At 47.0% G+C, this 19,337-nt stretch overlaps 1 protein-coding gene across 1 annotated transcript; it reads left to right on the top strand.

Moving 5' to 3' along the window:
- Positions 1-32: 32 nt before the first annotated feature.
- On the top strand, positions 33-18,656 carry ERP27 (endoplasmic reticulum protein 27). The gene is made up of 8 exons (XM_075429551.1): positions 33-74; positions 128-353; positions 517-617; positions 3,330-3,467; positions 6,945-7,058; positions 10,061-10,186; positions 17,254-17,451; positions 18,157-18,656. Exons 1-8 carry the CDS (start codon positions 33-35, stop codon positions 18,199-18,201), a joined length of 990 nt encoding a protein of 329 aa, XP_075285666.1. The 3' UTR covers positions 18,202-18,656.
- The last annotated feature ends 681 nt before the right edge of the window (positions 18,657-19,337 follow it).

The following is a 19,337-nucleotide window of genomic DNA, read 5'->3' as shown; positions in this document are numbered from 1 at the left end:
CCAGCTGGTCACACAGGTGCAGGGTAGCCAAGATGTCCAGTGCTGTGGGTGAGGATACACTGGCAGCAGTGTCGGTGAGGCTCTCCAAGCCTGGTGCCCGCATAGCAGGTGGAGCTCTCCCTGCCAGGTGCTTATCTCAGGAGCTGAAGGCTTCGCCCTGGGCCAGCTGCTCCCTTCCCACCACCCCGGGAGAGACTTCAGCCCCCCGCAGTGGCTGACGTGTCTTTTGCCGAGGAGAGGACTGGAGCAGGGTGGCACCATGGGCACCTCAGTCTTCCCATGCCTCTTCGTTCTCCTGCTTGCCGGGGGCTCCCCAGCAGCGTGTGCTGGAGACAGCGGCTCTGCATCCCGCAGTAAGTGAGCTTTCCTCCTGGCTGGGGCAAGGGCTGGGTCTGCCGTAGGGAGTCCTCCTTACCCAGGGTGTGCCGTGCAAGTGTTCTGCTGATGCTCCCATGAGTGTTGGGGGGAGCCTCTTCTCTGTTTACCCTCTGTCCAACCCCGACCTCTCCTCTCCAGGCACAGCTAGCACTGCAGAGAAACCTATCCTGTTGAACAACATCACGGATGCCGAAGCCTTCATCAGTGGTGTGGAGGTGGCGGTCATTGGATTCTTCCAGGTGTGTTCACTGCACCTCCCATGTGCCAGCTGTGAGCCCTGTCCCACCCTGATGGGAGCATGGGGCTGGATGTGGTACAAACACCTTCCAAAGGCAGCTCCTGTCCCGAAAGGTGCTGGGGCTGACAGGCGTGTGGAGGGATTAGGTGACACTCCACAGGGAGAACGCGGGGAATTCAGTCTGTGTGTGTAAAGGGAGATGGATCAAGGGAGAAAGGTGAGGGAGGCTGTAGGAGCCCTAGAGAAGGAGAAAGAGAAATGCTGCAGGGGAAGCATAAGAACGTGGGTGGCAGAGAACCAGTGTTGGTGAGGGGTGAGTGGGAACGTCGGTTGTTCGCTTCAGTCAGCAAAGACAAAGCAAGGCACTGCCTGCGTGACAGGGCCGAAGAAGCCAGGTCTCGGGGAGCAGCGCTGGTGTGGGTACTCTGAAGCCCAAATGGGTTTGGGCTCAAGCTGCAGCCTGCTCCCAGGGAGGGCGTAGGCACGGTCTCTCTGTTTCACTGCTTTCTTCCCTTGACATCTCTGCCTCTCTCTGTCTGAATTCAATTGAATTCAAAGGCGAGTGATGGATATGTGCCCCTTGCCCCCAAAATGGCATGAATATTTTTCCTCAGGAAACGAGGCAAAAGTATTTATTGAGTTAGAGCACCGCAAAACAGAGGCCTCTCTGACAGTGTCCTCATTACTTTTAAGGTTCCCAAGTTGCACCTTTTTCCCCCTTTTCCTTGAGCTCTGCCCTGGGCTTCTGCTGTCCACAGACTGCCTCATGCCTTCTGCCAGAGAAGACTTCAGCCTTTCAAAACCAACTCCTTTCTGCAAGCTCCTTCCTCCTTCTGCCCATCGCGTGGGGCTGGAGGGCAGCGTAGGGAGGGCATCAGGCCCTTGGCGTAGGGCGACGGCGCCCCGCAGCCCGCCGCAGAGTGAGGACTGATGGTGCTGCCGGTGCAGCACGGGCAGCAACAAGTGTGTGAGTCCTGGAGGCTTATGGCCTGGGCGCCTCGCTCGGTGCTGATCACAGACCACCAGCCACCTCGCTTGCGGCCCTTGCAGCCATTGGGAGCGCCTCGGGGGTTGCTCTTGCCGCCCTACAGTTCTGCAGACCGGCGAGGCAATCTGCACGCGTGGAATGGGAACTGCACAGAGCCTGCTTCCCCCAGGGAAGCGGGGGTCTGGCAGGGCTGTACCCGGGGCGCAGGGCCTCCTGCTTCTTGCTGAGTGAAGCAACGCAGGGGCATGATCGCTGGTGTCTCGTGCCACTGCGGCGTCCCTCCCGCTGCAGCGGAGTCAGACGGGAGGCTGCTGCCAGAGCACAGGGCAGCAGCCGGCGACGTGTCGTGCATTCAATGCCTGAAGTACGGCAGGGGCTGCATTTAAACAGTAGATAAAGCCTTATGTGTGCCGTGAGGGCTTATCTTGGCCTTCTGCCTAAGAGTATATTCATCTGAATAATGTCCATGGTCTCTGTTAGCCATAAATTATTTCTCTGCTGCAGCCTTTCAATTCACTGCAGTACGCAGCTCGGCAAGCTCCCCGTGTAATGAGCATGGACTCCCTGACTGGGAACAGCATGCCATGGTGGAAAAACAGCACGCTGCTCCAGAAACCCCTCGTGTCTGCAAGAAAGGGCCGTGCTTGGCCAGCTTAAAACCCAGCTTTCCCAGGAATGCTCCAAAACTCAGGTTATTCCAATCGCAGACTTCAGTGCTCTCACCAGAGCCATGTCGATGCTCTGGCATTTCCAAAACAGGTCACGAGAGTTGTTTTTCTTTTGAATGACGAAAGAATTTTGTTTTCCATTCTCTCTGGGCTCGCAAATGGCTGACCTGATGATTCAAACCAAAAAGAAAAACAAATCAATTTCCAAGCAGAGACCGTGTCTTGAGAATTTAAATCCAATAAGTAGAAGTATCAAAAATACATTGCTCAAAAGAAAGGTTGGTAATGGGAATAGCAAGGGAGGCCTTAGTGCAGGCTAAGGCTGTAGCTAATGCTCTCGGTGCAAGAAAGAGAATGAACCACAAATTACTGAGAAATTGCACATTCCTATTCTTCAACATATCTGCATTGGCTACTTTTTAAAGGATTCATTTAAGCCACGTTTTTAAAAGGAACCAGGATACTGCTAGCCGAGGTGTTGAAAAAAGGTGTAAACACCTGACTTTAGAATCAAGGTTATCTCACAAATTATATTTTTATATTTTTATTTTATACACACACACACATATATATATGCGTGTATATATATGTGTGTGTATGTACACATATCTGTATATATATATTTAAGCATGCTACACCCAGACCCCGGGTTCCCCCACCCCTTTTGAGAGCTCTGGGGCTTCGCACCATCACCGTGTTGCCGTGAGCGGGGGGGTGAGGAGCGGGGTTTCGGCGACACGGAGGGCGCGCTCCCCGCTGCTGCCTGCCCGCCGTGGCTTTCCGACCGCCGCCCGGGGAATTCCCCGGCTTCGGGAGCCGAGGCGGCCGGCGGGGCGGGGGCGGGGGGCGGGGGGCGCGGGTCTCTGCAGCATCCCGGCCACGCAGGCGAGGTGACAGCGTCAGAGCCCCCACCGGCCCCCTCCCCGCTCCCCGGCGGCGCGGGCGGCTCTCCCGCGCGGCCGGTAGGTGTCGCCGTCGCGCCGCCCCGTGCGGGCGGGGGCGCTCCCGGGGGAGGCTCTGCCCGCCCCCCCCCCCCCCCCCCTTCTTCCCTCCGCAGGAACCGGAGAGCCCCGAAGCGTCCCCGTTTCACGAGGCGGCCCGCCGGATCTCAGAGGTGCCCTTCGGCCTCAGCACCAGCCCCGCGGTCCTGTCCCACTACGGCGTCGCAGCGAACACCATCACGCTCTTCCGCAGGGTGCGTGGGCCCGCGGCGCGGGGAGGGGGGGACACACACAGGACACAGGGGGCAGCTCCCTCCCGGGGAAGCACGATGCCGTGCCGAAGGCTGCGTCTGCAGGACCAACGCTCTGGTTTAGGGGTGCCCCTGCCCGCTGGTGTCCGTGACAGGGGCACGGGGACAAGCGCTTAAAAGCCGCCTGCAGTCACCGTACAGGCGACCTGGAGTCTCCAGGCAGCAGTGATAAAGAAGATGATCAAAGCTGGTCATCTCACCTTAGAGCCAGCCAAAACCAGGCTTGTCACTGACAGCCGCGCTGCTTGCCCACCTAAAAGCACATCTGTAGAGCTGCCCATCCCAGAGGGGTCTTTTGCTTTTCGCTTGCCGAGTGTCCATCACTAAGACAAGCAACACGTGTTACACCTGATGAGGTTCTCGATTTAAAGATCTGCTGTGGATCTGGTCTAGCACCCAGTTCTTTGCAAAGAACGATGTCTGTGTTTCTGAGTGACCCACCTGGAGCTCAGTGTTACTTGGATGGGGTTTCCGTGGTTTTGGACAGGCTCCTGAGGCACATGAAAAGCACCCAGAGGCCATGTTACAACGGATCAACACAGCAGGCTTGATACGAAATCTTGCCAACTGTCACTTCTGGCAAGCAAAACTGTCTCCCTAGGTGCACAACTTTTCCATTGTGACTGAAAACAGATCCAGACTGGGTCTCTGCAGTTGCAGATGCTCTGCCACCAAAAGAAATCCCAGACAATTTTTTCTGTCTCCTACACTGTGGTTTGCAGAGTTGTTCCCTAAGTAGGCTTTGGGCATGGGCCCATTAAAAATGTTACTTTGCAGTTTCTTAGGGATGGATGCTGTGCAAGATCAAGTCTTTGTTGGCTTCAGCTGTAGGTGCTGGTGCCTCACTGAATTGGAAGCTATGTTTGCTGAAATTTAAGGAGACGATATGGGGAAGGGCTGTGTACTTGCCTGAAAAGTACCAACAAAAGCTAAGAGCATATGTTCTTCCTGGTCGTATGAATTTCCTCGTGTTGCCCCATCTCACACAAGTCTGGCACTTGAAAACTGGGGAGAGAGGTGTCGTAAAAATCTGAAAAACTTGAAATCTGAGGAGGAGAGGGGTCATAGGTAGCACGAGATGTCCTAAAAGCTCATGACGTGTTATGTCACCAGAGCTCTAAGCACACAGAGTGGTGGTGGGGGAACAGGGACACGCTGCGTGTACTAGGGAAACTGTGGCAGCTTGGCCAAGTTCTAGATCCAGGTTGTACAAAGATTGGATAAAGCCAGTTTGTTCCCTTTTCTTTCTCATAATTTCCTGCACTGTGTTTACCACTGGCATTATCCAAATAATTCAAATAGAATGATCTAAGAATGAGCAATAGGTAGGCAAGTCCTTTAACCTCTTATTTGCTATGGGAAGATGTTGCAATTGGAAGCAGCATCCATCTCAGTTTTGGTTCTTAGTCATGGTGTTTTTCTTCCAAAAATATTGAAAAGATCCTTTGTTTTTGTGCTGTGGCAGATAGTGAGGATGACTGCACTGCATTGGGAGGGGGTTTGATAAAAAAAAGTGTCTGGACTGTTGGAATTTGGGTTATATTGAATATTCATTGTTCACAGTCCAGTTTTTGCAGCTGAACTCTTGTTTAATAGGAAAAAACCCCAGTCCAACTAAGAAACTAATACACTAGTCAGGTTCAAATGTAGTTGACAATTCACTGGTCTAATTGTCAGTTTTTCTGAAGTTATTCAGACACATTGTTTTTCCCTTTATTCTGTGCTGAGTACTGCGTAGGAGTAAGGGGTCAGAGATGAAAAGGAAAAGAACTAAGACAGGAACTTGGAATCAAATACTCATTTGAAGAATGCAAAGATGCGTGACCAGGATAGCAGTGAATCAGAGGCATAAACTCATTTTTATTTTGCTTTTGCAGAGTATGAAACACTTACAATGCTTAGAAGTTTAAATCATAATTACAGTAGTAGGAGGGGCTGCTGTCAACTGGTGAGACTTCTTTGCATATAGTGGAGGGAAACTGATTTATTCTAGTAAGGAATCGGGCCTGATAGATCTAAAAAGAACATAATTAACAGATGCTAACAAGCTAATTATATGGAGAGATAAAGACATTGTGAGAGCTTCAACTATTAGGTGCAGGCTATTTTCCAGCCTTATTTTCTTAAAATCATAAATGTTGAGTGCAGATTTAAGATGTTATTATCCCAAAATGGAAATCAGGTGTTTCCAGGAGCCGTGAACTTCAAAAGGAGACTTTATGTGGAGTCTGGGGTGCTTTAGATCAGTTCCCAAGGCCTGTCTGATCTCACCCACCTAGGTGTTGCACTGGCCTGATCTCACTTACTTGAGTAGATCTGCCCTTTCATTTTATGCAGGAGGAAAATCTGTGAGAGGCATCAGGCCGCACAGTCTGAAAAGCACCAGTCTGGGTTGCCAGACAGGGCGCTGTGGCCCTCCACCAGATCAAAGACCGTGCCAATGACCACAGAACAGCAAAAAGGACTTCAGGTGTCTGCACACCGCTGGAAAAACGAACACAGGCACATTCAGAAGTCATACAGATGCAGAGAATAAAATCTGGGGTGGAAATGTGGACATTTCCTCAGCCCCATGAACCTTATTCAACATGTGTGTCAAAGAGCTTCAAATCCCAAACTTTCATCCTGTTGCGTGTCACAGCCCAGCATCCCCATGGCTCAACTCAGTCACGTCCTGCGGTGGTACTGTACAGCAGCTCTGCCTCTTCGGGTCGTTTAGCTCTCATTCAATGGCTGCCTGCTTTTTTTCTGTTTAGCGAGTCATGAAAACCTCAATAAAATCACATAGTTTGCATGGGGGAATGGAGTGTGGGGAGATGTGTGGCAGGGTGGATTTTCCTCTGAAGTTAAAATGTGCTGGGCTTGATTTTTTTTTTTCTTTTTTTTTCTGCTGTATTGGAAAAAAAAATCCTCTTTTTACTGGAGAGATTTGCTGCTTGCACAATGTTTCCAGGAAATCCATATAGGCCCATGCCAATGTTTATTACTTGTAGAAGAAATGGAATAAGCAGATGAAGATTTTTAAAAAGGGATGTAAAGCCAAAATTGATGTGAGGAGTTAGGCTATTTAATGATCTCTCCCCACAATGCCTAGAATAGTTTATCAGCTAATCCTCCCTGTCTCCAGTGCATCAGGAGCTGATACTGTAGGGATGTCTGGAGTCCTCAGTGGTTTCTGTTATGCCATGAGTTTGCCTTGTCCTTGGGAGACTGCAGGAGGGTGGAAGATGCTAATCTCAAAATGCAGGCTGGTCTCCATAGGTTCTGGACCTCCAGAAGTTGGGATTATGTGCTGAGGGGGAGAGAATGGTCGTGTCCCAGGCGGTGGGTGTCTCCGTGAATGAGTGCCATGAGTGACCCTGGAGAGGGTGCTGAGGGGGGAGGACAGCTGTGACTGTAGGTGTCTTTGCGTGTCTTCAGGTAGACAATGACCGCAGGGATCTGGATATGAACAGCGAAGATGTTGATGCTAAGAAGATGATACGTTTCATTCGGATGAATGAGCTTCGCCTGGTGACAGAGTACAACCCTGTGGTAATTACCAGCTCCCTGCAGCCCTCACCCTAGCACTTGGCCTCCTCCTGATGGGCGTCCTCTGGCCCAAGAGTTTGCACACCCAGATGTGTGTGATGGTTGCGGCAATGGTGTGGATGGGGTTGGGGAAGCCACGTGGCTTTTAGCTGCTACTCCACATGGGGGCTGGAAGCAGATGCTGTGCTGAGGTGTGCGAGTAGGGTGGAGAGAGGAAGCGAGGCATGGAGGTTCCTTTAGCTTTCCAGTAAATTTGGCGTGTTGGTGGGTAGAGAGCTCCATTTCTTTCCGCTCCTGCCAGCAGTGCTGCTTCCTCCCATGGGCATTTGCCACGTTGTGCCATGCCTGCAGACCCTGGTCAGCCAGGATCCCCTGTCTTTGTTTGAGAAGGCTTGAGAATCATAGAAACTCGAGTGACCTACTCCCAGAAGACAGGCTTTTCTTCATACCCCAGTATATAGGGCTTGACCTAAGCCTGGGCTATTTGAAGGCATATTCAAGAGCCGGTTTGAAACTTTCCAAGCAAAATTTTTCCCATCCTTTCTATCCCTTACTGCAGAATTCACCAGTTCAACAACACAAATCAGACATAGGATGCTTCCATGTTGGCCATCTTCATTAGCTCACCCATCCGACTGCCAGTGGTAGGGTCTCAGTGCTCCTTCTCGCTATAGAAGCTGACCAAGGCTTTAGGCTGCTCTGAAATCTCAGCAGTTCACTGTGCTCATTGCTGTGGAGTCCATAGGTCTTAGAAGCCCCAATGGCCGCAAGGCTGAGACTTTATCATTGCTGATGGGGTCTTTTGCAGACTTTTGGATAGCTACAACAGTGCTGACCAGGCTTGATTTAATCATAGGAGAATGGCCCAACCTGTTTCAAAACTACATCTTTTCAAGCCGATGCCAAGGATCTGTTAAGAGGGCTGACACATTCCCCAGCTCAGGTGCAGCCCACCAGTAGAGAGAGCATTTTGTTTCAGAAACGCAACATTTTGTTTGCAGAATGAAATGCTGTAGAAGTTCTCTTCTTACCTTAAAAAAAAAAAAAAAAGTGGATTTGTTTGTTGATCTTGATAAGGGATATGAAAAATGCGTTTCAAAATCGCAGAATATATCTGCGGACAGAAAAGCTATATCCTGCCCCACTGTCCTCACATCCCTTTGAGAACACCCAAGTCATGTCAACGGGGATGTTCTTGTTATCTTTATAATTGCTCAGGCCTTCTGAACCCTTGGCGCCTCCACTGCATCCTCTAGAAATTCATTAGATCATGGCTCTTTCTTCATGTTTTTCTGCTGATGCTTTGGGCTCTTGCTCCACGGCGTCCTGTCCAGCACCCAGGCTGTCTCTCAGACTGAGAAGTCAAGCTGTTCAGCTGGTCCCCTCCACCCTGACTGGCAGTACACATGTTGTTCCAGGTTTTTTTGCAGACACTCTGGAGTCCTACCAAGGTGCTGCAATTAACAGTGCCTCCTGCAGTCTCCGGCCCAAAGCCCTTCCAGGTCTGCTAGTGTAGCTTGGTTTTTTGTAAATATTTATTCCCAGTGCATATGTTGTTTACATCTAAGAATGCTGCTGGTCAGCAGAGGCTGGGGTCACGCGGATCACACTGAGTGCTGCCAAGAGTTTCTCTCCCCATCCTGGGGCCCTTACTGTTGCTCCCACATACTTTAGGCATTTTTCGTCAATGCTTACCCTGTGGGCTTTCCAGGAGAGTCAGAGGTGACCCGGCCATGTTAATGAGCATTGCTGATTGCTGTTGCACAAGGTTGCATGGACAGGCACACCTTTGTGTGGAGCTGCCGGAGGGACTGCTGCTCCAGAGCTGCCCACTCTCAGCCCAGCCTTGTCTTGGCCCTTGGTGCTGGCAGGCTTCACCCTCACCTTCAGCCCTGTCCTCTCCCATGAGGTCTTCTAATGCTCTCCATCCTCAGTTTGCATGCCCTCTAATCTCCCCTGCCCCATCTACACACCCTAGAGAACTGAAGGGATACAGACTGTCTGATAAACACTAGGCTAATGGCAGAATCCTGGCTGCCAAAAACTAGATGCTTTGCAGTGCGTGGCCCTTGCCAGCATGCACTCCCTGACCCCTTCCTTATTACTCGTGGAGCGTGTGGAAACTTCCTTCTCCCGCTGGCGGGGAGCCACACAGTCTGTGCCTCTGTGGTTTTGGTGGCACGGGGGAGGCAGGAGGTCTGGCCCGGCTGCTGTTTAGTTTGAGGGAGAGGCTGCAGGGCTGCGGGAAGCGGGCGGGAGGAGAAGCGAGATGACGAGTGAGTGGGTGAGAGCCTGGAGATGGTGCGGCGGCTGCTTGGGCAGTGCCAGCCCTGCCTCCTCACAAAGGGCCAGTGTGTGCTGCTCACTTTGCTCTTGCTCAGGGGGCGAGGGACAGCCAGCTCCAGGTCTTCTCCCACTGCAGGACTGCAGAAGCAATTTTAACCCTCAGCATGCTGGGATGCCCAGGCCATGGGGTTGCTGAAATGGGGCTGTGGACTCATCCCCATCCTACACACAGCTTAATGCTGAAGGAAGGAAACAAGGGGAGACACCAACCCTAACACCACAAATCCTTTCCACTTTCTTGCTCCCATTTCGTCCGGGTGCTGGACCTCAGTGATTCAGGGCACCCTTATGCTCAGTGTTTGCTGGCCTTCCCTCTCCATTTCCTTGGCCCTCTAGACTTCAGCTTGCGGTATCCAGACAGTCCCCTCACCTAGTCACTGACTATCCCGAGGCAAGTGATGAACCCTTGTGGTCTTCAGAATCTCCTCTCGGGAAGAAGCAAAACCAGGAGGTTAAGTGCTTCCACAAATAACGCAGACTGGATCCCTCCTGCTTTAAAGAAAGCTGTCCTGCTTGTGAGGCCGATTTGCAAAGAAGTCTCAGCTGAGACATGAGGATTGATGTCCCTCTGGCAGTGCATCCTATGCAGATTGAATGTTCTTAAACTCTTTGTCTGTGTGCATTTCTCTCTCTGTCTGTGGTGGCTGTGTTTTCGGCAGACAGCAGTAGGTGTGATGCAGAGTTCGCTCCAGTTTAACCTCCTCCTGATCACAGACAAGATGTCTCCAAAGCACCCCGAGCGAATGCGCAAATACCGGGCAGCAGCAGAGCTCTTCAAGGGGAAGGTAAGTCCAAACAGAGAGGAGGGGGAGCCATTAAGGGGGCAAATAAAAGGACAACAGTGATTTCTTCTGTGGATGGGGAGGGCATAATCTCCTCTGTGTATTAGGGGAGCAAAGGCTAAGTGGCAGAAAAAGAGGATTAGCTGGATAATTAAGTGAAGGGGTTGGATGTCTTCACCTTTTGCCAGTTTGCCTCCATGTTGGAGAAATATTCTCTGTATCCTGCTCCTCTCCTCCCTCAGTGGGACATGATGTACTTCCTTGCTTCTGCTCCAATTTTGTTCCCTTGCACTAGGAGATGACCAACAGCTGCTGCACTTCAGTCTCACAATGGTTGCATTCCACTGGTGTGAGAGGTGATTTTGTATATACAGCCTGCAAGATGCCAAGGAGCATTATACAAGTGACCAGACAGTGATTAATGTCGTGGTGCTTCTTAACCTTTAGACTTCTGTTTGGATCCTGGGGACATGGCGATTTTAAAGGAGTTGCACATGGGGTATGTCAGATTTCTCACACTAAGGTGAAAGGATAGATGGGGTCTTTCAGAGAAATTTTGCCTGATTCCCACCCCTCTGTGGGCAGAGCTTCCGAAATAGTAAATCACCCCACGGTGATTGTCTGCCAGCAGCTGGATTACTGGAGAATTTTTGTCTGGGGAGAAGAAACTGGCAAGCAAAGGAGAATTGGGAGCAACAGGATGGCATTTGGGGCAAGAGAGAACAGAAGATGGGAGGGGGCAGAAGGGAAGGCTGAGCTGAGAGACAGGGAAAGAGCTCTTTCTGGGAGAAGTGTGGAGCTGGAAAGAGCTGGGATTTGAGAATAAGACCATCTGCATGCACCTGGTTATGGTACTGAAGGGGCAGACTAAAAATCAAGTATATCCTCATCTTCAAATGGAGGGGCCACCTCAGAACCATGCAAGCTCAAAAGTCGTGACACTTGTTTATTCCAGGACTATTTTGGACCTTGCCATCCGTCCCACCCATTGGCAAAAGACCAGGCAGAAACCATGCATCAAAGTCAAAAAGTCTCTTCAAAAGTGTTTTGCTTTGATGAATACAAAGCGATAAAAGAAAACTCATTTATCTGAAAAATTCCAGCCATCTCATGTGAGATGTGTGTTACAGTGACACCGTTATCACTGTCCTCCATGAGCAGCAGGGTCTGATACAGGTCTCCCCCAAGCAGCTAACTCTTCTAACACAGCACATTACTGTTTAGCATCACTATCCATTGCTGATGCAGCTGCAGCTAGTTTTCTCTTCATGTGACATGCCTAGATCTGAGAAAATGTGAATAATTTTCCTAGAAATACTTCAAAAAACATTGGACAAAATGTTGCACGGAAGTCCAGAAAAGTTATGAATTGGCAAGCAAGCCAAATCTAACTTTTTTTATTTATGCAGGCAATTTTCCCACCGAATCAGTCTAGAAGTTTTCCAGAGTGAAATATAGACATGTGGGAATTTGACTAATTATTTCCACTTTACTGCAGTGGTACTGCAGAACACATAGATCAAGGGACTTACAGTCTAATAAGTTGTTTTTTTTCCAAAGAAGTGGCGCTCTGAGGAGTCAACTGTGATTTGGACTGCCCTCTTACAAAGCAGTGAGAGAGAACTCGGATCCCTCTCTTTGGGCCTTAGATCTGGATACTAAGGAGTAAGCAGAGCAATATGCCCGCTTAGGTTTGTCTCTGCTTTGTCACATAGAAAGACATGAATTAGTTTGGGTATCAGAAGCAGCCACTGCACAATACCATGAAAATCTCTGCTGGCTAATTTTTCTAAGTGGAGTGATCTGTTGTCATGACTACCAAGTTATCTCAGGTTTACTTCAACAGAAGTATTGAGTAGATTTTGCCTTTTTGCAGCTTGCAGATTGTCTGTGAATAAATGCAAGATTCTTAACTTGAATTTTATTCAGGATTACCAGTGAATAATTCATAGCCTGTGGGCTGGTGGTAGAAGGCTTGTTTGTGGTATGGAGTTAGTGGTGTCAGTGGTTTGAGCAAGCCATTGTGGCTGTGCAGTGGAGAGGTGTTCAGGCTCCTTGTGAGCATGTACCACTGCATCCAGTAGCAATTCCCAACGACTGTAAAGTGCTGGAATAGAGTGGGGAGACTTGATGTGTCTTGCATCTTCTCCACAATGCCAATGCAGAACATAAACAGAGACTCAAGAGGGTTCCAAGCGGCAGAAGGGGTACCAATCCTTTCACACATCTCTGCTGCACTCTGAGGGAAGAGGAGTCCTTGTCATTGTCATCACCAGCTCGAGGGAGAAAAGAAACTCATTGCTTGGATTGATGGAGAGATGAAGAGGAACTGCTGCTGCTGAGCGGCTGACCCCAGAGAGTGAAGAAAATTAGAGAATCATAAAATGATTTAAGTTGGAAAAGACCTTTAAGATCAAGTCCAACTGTTAATGGATCATGAGGAAGTGATTCACATTCCAGTTCCTGGATTATGGTCCCTTCATCTCTGGTTTATGATCTTTTCATTTTTGCCTGAGAGGAAGCTGAGATTTTCAGCTGGAGGATCCATGAGACTTTATGGTGAGGACCGTTATTTGAAAACAGCCTGAACTACATCCTGAGCAGCAGTGAGTGTCTGAAGGCAGTCTAGATTCCTCTGGATTTTATTGTGGAACCTGGGGGCTATAAAATGCCGGAGAGGAGAATGCAAATGTTAGATGATGCTAAGCCAGCAAGAGCTGGCAGGAGTAAGAAGAAATATGGTACTTTTCTAGCAGACTTTGAGAAACAATTGTGGGTGGGTAACAGTGAACAGAGCTCAGAGCTCTGCAGCTGCAGGAGTGAATCCACCAGCCTCCTTGGAAAGGTCCCACTGCAATCAAATATGTGCTTATTTGAGAAAGTACTGCCAAGAGTCTGGGTTTTCTACTGGAGAGGAAACGTCAGGATTTGTGCTGCTGAGCCAAACAAGCTTAAGCATCTTCAGTTTTCTGTCCACAGTATCAGAGTATAACATGACAGTTACAGCTGATGTACTTCATGGGTGTTAGCAGAAATTTCAGTAAGGTGATTTTGGGAGTAACAAAAGCAACTTTTGCTGCAACTGATACAACTGTTTTACAATGACAAAATGATTTGGGTAGAGATGTTTGCAAAGTCCCTTTTAATTTATATGTAGGCCCATTTAGAAATGGTTTCTGAGAAACTCCTGAGAGTCCTTGAGGCGTTTTTCCATGGGAATGAAAGGACAGTGCCCTTTCTCTTGCAGACAGTAATTCATAGACTTTTTATTTTTCTTGTCAGACATTGATGGCTCCAGAACTGAGAGAGATAATATTTAGAGATGGTTCTGTTAGCCATAAGCAGGTGAACCTGTAAATATGGATTGTCTATGTCACTTCACAGATATCTGCAGTAAAGCTGGGTTTATATCTTCATTTTTTTTTAATTCATGACTGATGTTTTCATTTTGCTTTGATGTACTACATAAACTATGTAAGAAATTACTCAAATGTCAGAATTTGATCTTTTTGCTTATACAGCCTTCTCAAAGAGTGAAGGTTGCAGCTCCATGAAGTTCAAAGTCAAACACTGGATATGAGGCTTGGTCATCTTTCATGTTTGTCCTCATTAGAGGAAAAACTAAGCAACTTCAAATTGTTTTCTACCATTGCAGTACCATTTTCAATTAACTTTAATTCCTTGGACAATAACATCATTCCATATCTTAGTATTTAGTAGGAACTTGACGTTCTAAAAGCACTGGGCTAGGAATCAAGTTGTCAAGACACCAAGACAACACCAATGTGCAAAATTTTCTGAAAGAAAAAAGAAAAAGGTGACAGTGCGCAGATCATATCACATGTGGAGGGCAGAATTTGCGTCAGGAGTTCCGCATCCATGCAGGAGATCCTTCACTGCCTGTAACAGCAGACCTCCGAATGCAGGCAGAAAGATTGCTACAAAATGAAACAATTTCACAGAAATAATTTCAGAATGAATAAAAACAGCTATTGTACAGGATAGTATGAAATAGAAAATGAACTTTCTGTTTAGGATAGATCTACCTGGTTTCTGGCAGTGACGTGAGAGTTGGCATCATAAATGGGATTTGTTTCGGTGAATTATAGCTTTGGTAAGTTGTCTGAACAAAGGCTTTTGGCTCTTTTCAGCACTGGTAGAGAAGGACAGGCATGTTTTTCCTTCTCTTCTGAAACAGGTGGAATGAAATACCTGTCACTGTTTATTACAGAGGTTACTTAGATGACTGGCTGTGACAAGACAAGACAGAAGTTAGGCAAGGTGAATCTTGTCTCATAGTACAATTTTCCATGGTCAGTGCATTCATTCTTTGTGATCAGAGCTGGCTGGGAATCACTGAACAAAATAAATTCCTCTTGAGAAAATGCCAGTTCCACCACGTGGCATCTATCATGGAAATGTCCCCATTGAGAAAGCTGCTTGCTTTCCAACTGCTGAGAAGAGCAGGCTTTCAGTGCTTGTGTCCTCAGTACCAATGTACCATGCAGACTGCCTCACAGGTGTGACTTTGAGACAACATAGGTCTTGGCTGGACCCCTGGAGCACATCTAGCACAGGATGCGTGGCCTATCCTTGTGCTGAAGGAGGATTCATCCCATGTCACAGCACCTACCGGGAATGTGTCATTCTAATCCACAAGTGATAGGCATTAAGGTGTCTTCTTTCGAGTGACAGTGGACAAATCCAACTGCTGTCTGTCCTGTATTTTTGGAATAGAAGAGGGGAAGGAAACTTTTGCTGCACTTTGGCACCCTGTAACTCCATGAGCCAAATGTGAGTCATTACAGACATCCAAGTCAGGAACTGTGAATGATGATATCTCAGCCTTTCTAGCTCAGGAGTCAGTCGTTTGTGTGGTTTAATTTTCTTCTGTAAGGAAGAAGGTGTTTGGAGTTCTAAACCCCAACCCTTTTATTCTTTTATTCTTACTCTATTATTTGTATTCATGGATAAAATATGTACAGCTTTTTAGTTTGGGGATTTTTAACAAAGGCTGGAAGCTTAATAAAGTGAAGAATGTTGACTAACATTTATTTATATTACCATTTTGAAATGCTATGCATCTGTTTTAAAGGTGGAGGAGATTTTGTATGGAAAGTGACAACATTTACAACATAGGTATTCTAAATGTTGTGTTTTGGTTTTTTTTTTTTTTCCCATTAACTTCTTCTTTAACATTTGATTAAAAAAAGTTGTTGTCTAGTGAATCTTTTGTAGAGAAACCCAAAAGCTGGTAAATGAACTGGTGAAAATGTGATACCATTTCCTGTACCAACCTTCTGAAAGTGCTTCCCTCCAACACTGGCCTCTGTTTCCAGCTTGCTAGCTGGAAGGAGAGCCCTGAAACAGTAGTATTTCTGCTCCATCTGAAAGTCTTTTACTTCAGGTCCTTAGACGTATGACCCTGAGATTTGTGACCCTTCTCTAGCTTGGTGTTTTATCCTGCAAAAGGATGTATTTAGCACTCTGGGAGAAGTTCCTTACAACCAGTCTGCTCACTACATTGTTGCCCTTGGGGCACAGTTGATGTTTAGCAGAGAAATTTCAAATGGTAAATAATCACATATCCAATGAAAGTGTTATTCCTGTTTCTGTATCGCAGTGATTAACTGCAGTTAAACCTTACACTAGCCTATCTCTCCTTCCCATAGGCTGTTGCCTAGGAAAGTTTCCAGATATTTATTTTTTATGGAACATAAATTTAATGAAGTGAAGAATTTGAGATTTACCAACTTTATTTTTAGAGAAGAAAAAAGTTTTGAACTAACTTCAGTGTTCTTGATTGAAAAGAAAGAAAAACATGAGTCACAGCCTGGGAACTGGGCACATCATCTTCACATTGCATTACTTTCCTTTTTTTAAACTCTTGTTTCTTCTTTCATAAGTTAAGACATATCCATGTCCATAGGTACATTGAATATGCTAGGCCCAGTAGACTGCATAGGATAAAGAGAAGATAAAATGACATGTGTTAGCTGGATATTTGTTTCATTGACTTGGATGTCACCTGCTAAGGTATTCTATTTAATCATGTCCCTGATTAAATTGTTCAATTGCTGTATTTATTTTATTTTATAAAATGTATACACAATGTTTTTATTTACTATTAACAGATAATTTAACAAAGATTTTTGAGACTTTTGAGCTGTATATTCATAATCTTTCAGATTCCAAAATTTTAAATTTGTACCAATTCCTACTGCACCTGTAAGATCTTAGTTGAAATTTACTCTTAAAATAAAATCGTAGTTGGTCACCAGTTCTGCTAAGTCCATACTATTGGATCATCCCATCAGAATACTAATCCTTGGCTTGATCTTGCTCCCCCGGACTATTTGGGAACCCAGAAAACTGCAGGTCATTCTCATCCTGGCTTATTCATTGTTGGGCTTCTCTCCTCATGTCTGAGTAACCCTCCACTGAGCTGGGCTGTATGGACATTGGTGTCTTGCCAAAAACTCCTGTTTCCCAAATGATTGCATATTCGTTTCCATTCACTGCAGCTCACTTAAATACATCCTTTGTGTTTGATACTGTCATATTTATATACTTGCAGGCTCCTGTTGCACTATACTTCACTCCCTCATTCTTGCAATTGAGTTTGATTCTCCATACACCAAAACACCTTTTTACTCTGCCACTCTGGGTCTTGTATGGATGTGAACATCTGATCCAAATAACATGCAAGTAGAGGAGTCATCTTCTTTTACATGTGCCACTAATATAAGAGACGTCTGGTTTCCTTACCTATAGAGAGAATAGAAGTGGAGGTTGCCTTCCTGCCATACTGTAGATATATTTTTAAAGAAGGTGAAAGAAGACATTTTGTTTGGCAGTGTGAGACTGGAGTTGATAAAATACAGAAAAATGCACTGCATGGAGCAGTTAGATAGTGGCAGAGGAAAGTATTGTCCTAACAGAGTACAGTAGGCTTTCTCTAGCTCTTTATGAAAGTATCACTGTCAATCTTCATATGATCACTCTTTGGGGATCTGTTCTCTCTCTTGGTTTCTGCTTTGCTCATGTTTCCTCTCCTATTTTCATCACAGATTCTCTTTATCCTGGTAGACAGCAATTTGAAGAGCAATGAACGAACAGTGTCATTCTTCAAACTGAAGAAGTCTCAGCTGCCAGCTCTGGCTATATTCCACACACCAGATGAGGAGCAGGATGTGTTGACTCTGGATGAAGTCTCCGTTGAGCGTGTACAAGACTTCTGTAATCGTTTCTTACAAAGAATGAAGAAGGTAAAGGGTGACTCCTGTACAGTCTACAGATCTTGTAGGACGATGCTGCTTCTCACAAGGGTCTTGAAGATTACTTCAGTTCCTTGAATGTCTCCCAACCTCTCCCACCTCCTCTTTCATTTTCATTTGCACCTGAATATCAGAAAAACATTAGATCTAGAGCAGAGCAGAGATGGTTGTCTTTGCAGAGTCTCTTTCTTCATTGAACTCTGCCTTCTACTCTACAGAAGGAAGACTTCACTGACCTCTGCAATTGTATGAAGGTGTCAGTGAAGCATCTGTTTTCTGGGAACAGCAGCTGGGGAGACAGAATGAAGAGTGGTTTCAGACACTGAGAATGAGGGTGGTGGGTGGCAGCACATAAGAGGGGATCAGAGAGACAGTGGCATGGCTAGGCCGAGAAGGCCTCAGAACAGAGTATACAGACAAGGGCTCAGGAACTCTAAGAGAGGACTCTGTTGGGAGAGGGACAATTTAATCTTCGTGCTCATTCAGCATTAAGAGTTCTCTTTCTGTCAAAGCTCATCTTCATATAGCACAGAGACTTTGTGTGTCAGGACCCTGTGTTGTGCAATTGAAATGGGATAGGCAGGGCAGTGGCAGAGACAGCAGAGGGAAGCATTTAAGTTGGTTTGTTTCCTTTTATCACTGTGCTGAGAAAATGAGCAATGTCAAAACTGATTTCATGCCTCTAATGTGTTTTAGAAAGAAGACGAATCTGAGGAGAAGGCCCTCAATGAGGAACTCTGATTCTTTCTCAGCCAACAGGATAATTGTGCCCAGAGTCATCTGTTTCTCGTGTATGAAGAGTTCACTGAGCCCTGCAGCTCAGGAATTTCTGGGGTAGTAGGATTAAGGGGCCAAGTCAGTCACGGATTCCCATCTCCATGCTATGGACCTGTATGCTGTCTGTCCTCTCTAGGAATCTCTTCTCCTTTCTCATTTGTTGGCTCCAGCTCTCTTTTCTCAGTACTCCAGGAGCTCTGATATTGCCCTGCACTGTGTCCTTCCATGCCACCTCTGTTGGAGCAAAGGGTGATAGAGCAAAGTGGCAATGTCAGAGATAAAGCTTGTAGTTCTCAGAGATCTGTTTCCCCATTCTCTTTGCTGTTGGTGCCATGCTGGGATCCACTGTCAGCCTCTCCTGACACCAGGAACAGATTGGTTGCTTGATGTCACATGAACTTTTCGGTTTATTTTATTAAATAAAGCAGAAAGTGAATATCCTGAATTTTTGTGTAAATGTGTGATTTCCCACTCACCATGTCTTTCACTTACGGACAAAGCCTGTGTATTGCTGAGTGAGTAAGCTCAAAATTCTCCTTTCCCTGAATTTAACCAGGCTTGAAATGCCTAATCAATCAGATTGGTTGCTGAGAATCATTCCCCATGGAACTGGACCCATCATCAACAGACATTTCCACCAGGATGAGAGTTTTCTGTGAAGTTTTGGGATCAGAACAGCACTGAGTACAGCAGGTCTGAGCTGGTACAGCAAAAATGAATGAGCCTATGATGCCGATTGAGGCTAAGAGGAATGGGATCTGTGGCAGCAGGGCAGTGGACATTGCATTGCAAGACAGGGATATCTCCACAGTGCATTAGAGGGAAAGGGTAATGTCTGTGTATTGACCTCAGACATCCCTTGGATGTCCCAGTGCTGGCATACAGGGGACAGGGACTTTGAAGGCGAGGTGTATGAGCCATGCCTGTTCTGCTGTTCTAGTTGCATGCAGTAGGCTTGCCTCATACTTGGCTCAGCATCCTTTGGCATGAAGTATGGATGCTCCTGTCAAACAATGACGGCATTGTCTCTCCGGGCTTGAGAGACTTGGCTTGGGATAGGGAGCCTAAGAGGCGTAGAGCTGAGAAACCTCAGCCCTTTC

This window comes from Opisthocomus hoazin, chromosome 8, assembly GCF_030867145.1.
Source record: "Opisthocomus hoazin isolate bOpiHoa1 chromosome 8, bOpiHoa1.hap1, whole genome shotgun sequence".
Taxonomy (NCBI): domain Eukaryota; kingdom Metazoa; phylum Chordata; class Aves; order Opisthocomiformes; family Opisthocomidae; genus Opisthocomus; species Opisthocomus hoazin.
The sequence above is the reverse complement of the archived record's forward strand: the minus strand, read 5'-3'. Positions and strand labels throughout refer to the sequence as shown.

Coding starts and splice junctions, on each gene's coding strand:
- ERP27 (XM_075429551.1), top strand. CDS start 33: ATGTCCAGTGCTGTGGGTGAGGATACACTGGCAGCAGTGTCG. Junction 354..516: donor CAGCGGCTCTGCATCCCGCA/GTAAGTGAGCTT, acceptor TCTCCTCTCCAG/GCACAGCTAGCACTGCAGAG. Junction 7,059..10,060: donor TGACAGAGTACAACCCTGTG/GTAATTACCAGC, acceptor TGTTTTCGGCAG/ACAGCAGTAGGTGTGATGCA.